This window comes from Hibiscus syriacus, unplaced genomic scaffold, assembly GCF_006381635.1.
Source record: "Hibiscus syriacus cultivar Baekdansim isolate YM2019G1 unplaced genomic scaffold, ASM638163v2 tig00110773_pilon, whole genome shotgun sequence".
Lineage (NCBI taxonomy): Eukaryota > Viridiplantae > Streptophyta > Magnoliopsida > Malvales > Malvaceae > Hibiscus > Hibiscus syriacus.
The window spans coordinates 841,331-847,153 of NW_024062855.1; the positions used below are offsets into that span (position 1 = coordinate 841,331).

Genomic DNA, 5,823 nt, shown 5'->3' on the forward strand with positions numbered 1-5,823 from the left:
CCTACGGGCCCAAAAAAATGTAGTTTTTGAAGGAATTTGCATTTCTTTTCTTTATATGCATAGGTAGTAGGAAGAAAACACTTTTTGTGAACAATTATTTTGAAGAGATATTTTTACCTTTGTTTCATGTTTATATGGATGTTGAAGATTGTTTACATCTAGGGATGGATCGAAGGGGTGGGTGGAGGTGGGGTGTTCCACATTTTGTAAAAATTTTAAATTCTTATATAATTTAGGTATTTTCTTTGAAATTTTACTTTTGTCGATAAAATTTTATAAGTTTATCCCCTCTATCATAAAATCTTAAGTATGCCTATTTTTATATTTAGTTATATCCATATTAGTTTTATATTATTTTGTTTCTTCGTATCTTATTTTTTTAGTTAAAGATTCTTAATTGAATGTTATTAATTGATATTTGTATTTTATTAATCACTATAATTTCGATAGAGGTAGAGTGCAAAGTAGGGCTGTAAATGAGACGAGACATATAGCGAGTTACTCGAGATCGACTTGATCAATGCTCGATAAATACTCGGATCGAATGGACTCGACTCGAACTCTAGTTCTTAACGAGCCGAAACAAGTTACTTGATACTCGACTCGAAAAACTCGTGAACAGTTCGAAAATCTAATATATTAAGATTTTATTTTTTTTAAAAAAAATTTATTAATAATATTAACATTTATGTATTGATTTTTTAAAAAATATAGTAAGATTTTTATGTGTTTAAGGTTCAGGTTTGAGTTTGAATTTGAGACTTCAATCGAGTTAAGTTTAAGATTTTTTTTTCATTTCGAGCCTTTTCGAGCTGCTTACGAGCTTCAGTTCAGGATTCCGAGTTCGATTCGAACTTGAAAATTTTAAGCTCGCGAGTTTTCGAGTCTAATCGAGTTCTATTTCAGAGTTTTCGAGTCAAGTTGAGCTTAACAATACTCGAACTAGACTTGTTTACACCCCTAGTGGAAAGTCCTTTAAATGAAATAATTAATTAAAATAATTTGACATTCAATATTAAATTATTAAAAATTTAATTTATGAATAAACTATTTAAAAAATAATTTGACATAAAATATTAAATAAAAAAAAATTTGATGCAAGTGTGTGTATCTTATATTTAAAATTTTGAATGAAGAATTGATAAGAAAATTTTGGTGCTCAATAAACTATTACTTTAAATAAAATATAGTTGAAAATTTATTGAGTTGTCTCCGTAAGTAAAGGGAGTATTATTCTCTTTGGACGATTTGAATTTGACCAATTGTGTTTACAGAGCGTATTCATTGTTAGTGGTTAAAAAATTATGAATTATAATTATCATAAGATTATTTAAAAAATCGTGTTGGAATATATAACTTTGCATATCTCTTTACCGAACTATTATTTTTAGATAAAATTGTATTAATAACATTATAAAATGAGAAAATAAGGAGAAAACCTGAATTATTTTATAATTTATTAATATGAAGTATGTAGAATATTTTTTCTAAATTTTATATTTATAAATATAAAGAATATATATGATATAAAATTTTAATTTTAATAGATCTCAAAACTTAAGATCCATAATTTTAATTACAATGAAACACACCATCCAGAATTGTTTTGTAAAAATTGTCAAAAAAAAAAATTGTTTTGTAATATTTGGCTGTCTTTGGAATGATCTTTTAAATCATGGATTAGAACAAAGATGAAGAATGAAAATATAAATTATGTTTTATTTTCTTTCACTTTCCTCGCAATTGGGTATTAAAATGTTTAGATCCTATACAAACCCAGGAAAGGCATATTAATTGATCCAATCCACAAATGATCACCTTTCTCTTGCACTTCACTAATGGAACTCATTTTAAGCTGTACAGTTTCCAAAACTTCACCCTCTTCACTTATCCTCATCGCCAACCCACTCGCTCTAAACTTGGCCAAAACCGAATGCGCCTTGGTAATGGCGTCCACAGGCAGTAGCCGAATCAGAGCATTGCCTAGCTTTGGACACGAAAGAATCCATGACACCATCTTGTTTCTTGGTGAATGTATCGCCACCCAAAATCCTCCTCTGGGGCTTCTTTTGATGTTGTCTGGAAATCCTGGCAGTTGTGCCAAAGTTTCCAGTTTTCCGGCTTTGGGTGTCGTTAGCCAGTACTTTAGGATTCGGCAATTGGTGGTGTCGGCGAAGACGAGAAAGCTGCCGTCTTTGTTTAATGCCACTCCGTTTGGGAATGAAAGAGTGGATAGGAGGACGGTGACTTTTTGCTTGCCTGCTCGTATTTCATCAGCCTTCCTGTTTTGTCCCCACTTAGAACCACTGATATGTAATTCCTGCAATACATTTGTACCACTTTTCAATCTTTCTTATTTAAAGGACTATACCTGTTCAGAATTTATTATGTAGAATTAGTAGTAAAAAAAATATTGTTATTCATATAAGATTCAAGTTTAAATATTTAAATTTATAGGGTGTGTTGTTAATAATTTGGAAAGATTTAAAATATATATTTTTTCATAAGCAGCTCAAACTATTTAAAAGAAAAAGAGAATTGTAATAAGAAGAACGAATTTATAAAATTTTAAGAAAACAAAAATAAATAATAAAATATATTTAAAATATACAATAATTCAAAATTTTTAGAGTAACTATTGCCCCCACCTACGTCCCTCAACCTTGGGATGATTTTGAATGAAGAATTGACAATTCAAAATATACTAGAGTGGGATGGCCAACCATATCTATAGTTATATAGGGCAGTTAAGAGTCGTGTCGCTTTAATATTTGTCAAAAAAATAAGATAGAGATGTGTACCTCCTTGGGTAAAGAGAAGAGCTGTCGGTAAAATAGATGGTTCCATCAGATTGGTTGATGTCCAAGCTATTGGTGAATCCGAAAGGGATAGCTTCGGCATGCGTCGCAATGGGAGTGGCCAACCCTCCTTCGGGACCGAGTTTTAGCAGTCCCATGTATGCATCCGCGATGTAAAGCTCACCGCTTGCCTCGTTGAAACACAGTCCCAATGGACGCCCGCAAATATGCTCTCTTCTTTCCTGATCCTGTTGCCCTTCGCACCCTTCTCTGCCCAATTTCATCTCAATGGCGTTACTAATTTGATGAGATAATGGTTTGGAAAACAATAGATCCTACGAGGTGTTGAAGAAATTATTTTTTAAATTAGAGTAGAACGAGTAGTGCATAAGGAAAGACAGTCGGATTACCTAGTGTTTTTTAAGAAGACGCTTAGAAGACACGACACGACGTATTCCTCAAATTACATATAGTATGAACTCAACCTTAGTAGAGTACCAACTTAAAAGACATTGTGTCTTGCAAGCGTTTTCCATGTATTGTTCATTCCACTCCAATTGAAAAAATAATTTTCGATACACCTAGCTATTTTCTCATCACATTATCTAAAGAATTTTGCCCCCAAATATATTACATATTTTATTTTTATCAGCATGTGTCGAAAAATGTCTCTAACATTTGATTAAATAGTTATTTTATCCCTTAATATTTTATTTTAGTGTAAAAATCTTATGTATAGATATAAACCATTAATCAACAAAAGATTAACGCTCTAAAATATGATTTTTTTTATTTTAAAATAAAGTGTTTGGGTCCAAATAAAGTGTTATTTAACTTTTAGGTTACGTGCCTTGAGAAGGCATAATTTAACCTTTCAAAACGTTATAATATTTTTTTTAGTTTACTTAAATAAGGGTTGGACATTTCAACACAATCAGATAAGGATTAATATTTTCGAGTTTGCTTAAATAAGAGATCGACGTTTTCAAATATGTTTAAATAGTAAGGAAAAATAATTGTTGCATGTCTAGAATGTTTGGTCCTTATTTAAACATATTAAAAAAAATTAGACCCTTATTTTAAAAAATTAAATTCTTATTTAAATAAATTCAAAAATATTAAATATTGATTGGATTGCTTTAAAATGTTATAGCTTTAGGTTACGTGGGCCTAATTTTCAATAAAACAATATAATTGAGCGATTAAATGGGAATAAAACTGGAAAATTGATAATATCAATGAAAACAAACAAGGCTACTTGAGCAATAAAACTTTCTTAAATTATAAATGACATTTCAACCAACATTTCTTATCACACTTTTTATATTTTGCCAATAATGAATTGTGTGGAAACGACTAAACTCCAAATAATGTTATTATCCCAAGTTTTAATGATTATTAATGGGTAAGATGTTTAAATAAAGATTTAAAATTTTAATAGTTATTTATATCAGGGTCTAATTTTTTAAAAAATTAAAAAAATTAATATTGTTTTGATCTGTTCAAATAAATGCTTAGCCTTCCCTAAAGATCAAATAAGAACATAACGTACATACTAGAGTTCGTGTGAGGGATGATATTTAAGTCCAAAAAAGTATTTTTTTTTATTTTAAGAAATGAAGTGGATTTGAGGGGGGAAATTAAGATAAAAGAAACTAATAATAATGGTTGTTTAGGGTTTATTTGCAGCAAACTAATAACGACAAGTATACATCAACAAAGTTGATTTAAGTAATAAATAGTTTGATACAATTTAGATAAGAGTTGGTTTAAGTAATAAACAGTTTGATAAATTTAGATATATATTTTTTTAAGTTTTAGATATTGTGTATCCAAAAAACCTTACTAAAAGATTCATCTAATAAAAACAGTTATGCGGAACAAATCAATCAAGATAGAACCTTGAAAAATCGGGAGAGCAATAAAAAAATAATAATAATGACAAGTTTGCTTGTGGTGTTTTATTTTCAAATATTTTAATTAGTATATGTTCATAATCTTTTTTAATTATTGAGAATATCTACGTACCTTATAAAGATAATTATTTAAACCTAAATTTTTAAAAAAAGTAATATTTTCTTTCCATTATCGAAATCGCTCTATGAGTTTAGGTAGGACGTTTATATTTGCAGCGTCAAGATAAAGAGAGCATAGGTTTGTGGAAAGGCGATGGCAAATATAAGCCACACAGCCTTAGCGAGTGAAAGGCATCTGCAATCCTACACACGTCACTAGCTAAAATACGAGACGACAAGATAATAGGTTTAAATATATCATATATCCCTCTGTTTAAATATAAAAATAGAGAAAAAATTGTTCTATCTTTTTATAAATGGTATGTCATCAAAATAAAATCAAACGGTCGTAAGAGGATAAATAAAAATTAATAAAACCAAACATGTAAAGACGTACATGTTTGTGGCGTAAAGATTGCTTATAGGAAGAGGAACACGAAAGAAAATTCTCATACATACATACATACCTGTTTTGGGAAGTCGTGCCAAAATTGATCCGCCGATGTTCATTTGGTTGCCACTTGATGATCCGACCGTCCGATACTCCAACGTAGGGACCATCTCCAAGTGGGTCGAATGCTACACTTTCAGGTCCGACCGCATCAATCGGCACAACTTCCATTTGCCGAAGCTGGCCGTTGAAAGGGTTTTGCACAATGAGGACTGCCGAGAAGAGGACGATAGTGGCCACGGCTATGAAGAGTTTTGAGGTCATGTTGAGATGACTTTGAAAGGATGAAGAAAGACGAAGGGGTGTGTGGACAAAGGCAATGCAAAAGAAATGAATATATTTCGTTTCATTTTATAGTGAATTCTTGAAGATTAATTGACGCTGAAAGTGCCTATCACTTTATTATAGGGAATATATCAGTTAGTCTATTTACTATTAAATGTATCAATTTAGTCCCTCTATTATATGATGCAAATTAATCCCTCTACTACTGAAACTGGTTCTAGTTAGTTTATATATTATTAAACGGGTTAATTTAGTCCCTTTACTAGTAAAAAGA

At 30.4% G+C, this 5,823-nt stretch overlaps 1 protein-coding gene across 1 annotated transcript; it reads right to left on the reverse strand.

The window, feature by feature from the left end:
• Positions 1–1,701: 1,701 nt before the first annotated feature.
• On the reverse strand, positions 1,702–5,575 carry LOC120139778 (protein STRICTOSIDINE SYNTHASE-LIKE 2-like). The gene is given in 4 exon segments (XM_039154912.1): positions 1,702–2,250; positions 2,253–2,320; positions 2,802–3,068; positions 5,281–5,575. Coding segments are annotated over 4 exon segments (1,074 nt in total). The 5' UTR covers positions 5,529–5,575; the 3' UTR covers positions 1,702–1,759.
• Positions 5,576–5,823: the final 248 nt, after the last annotated feature.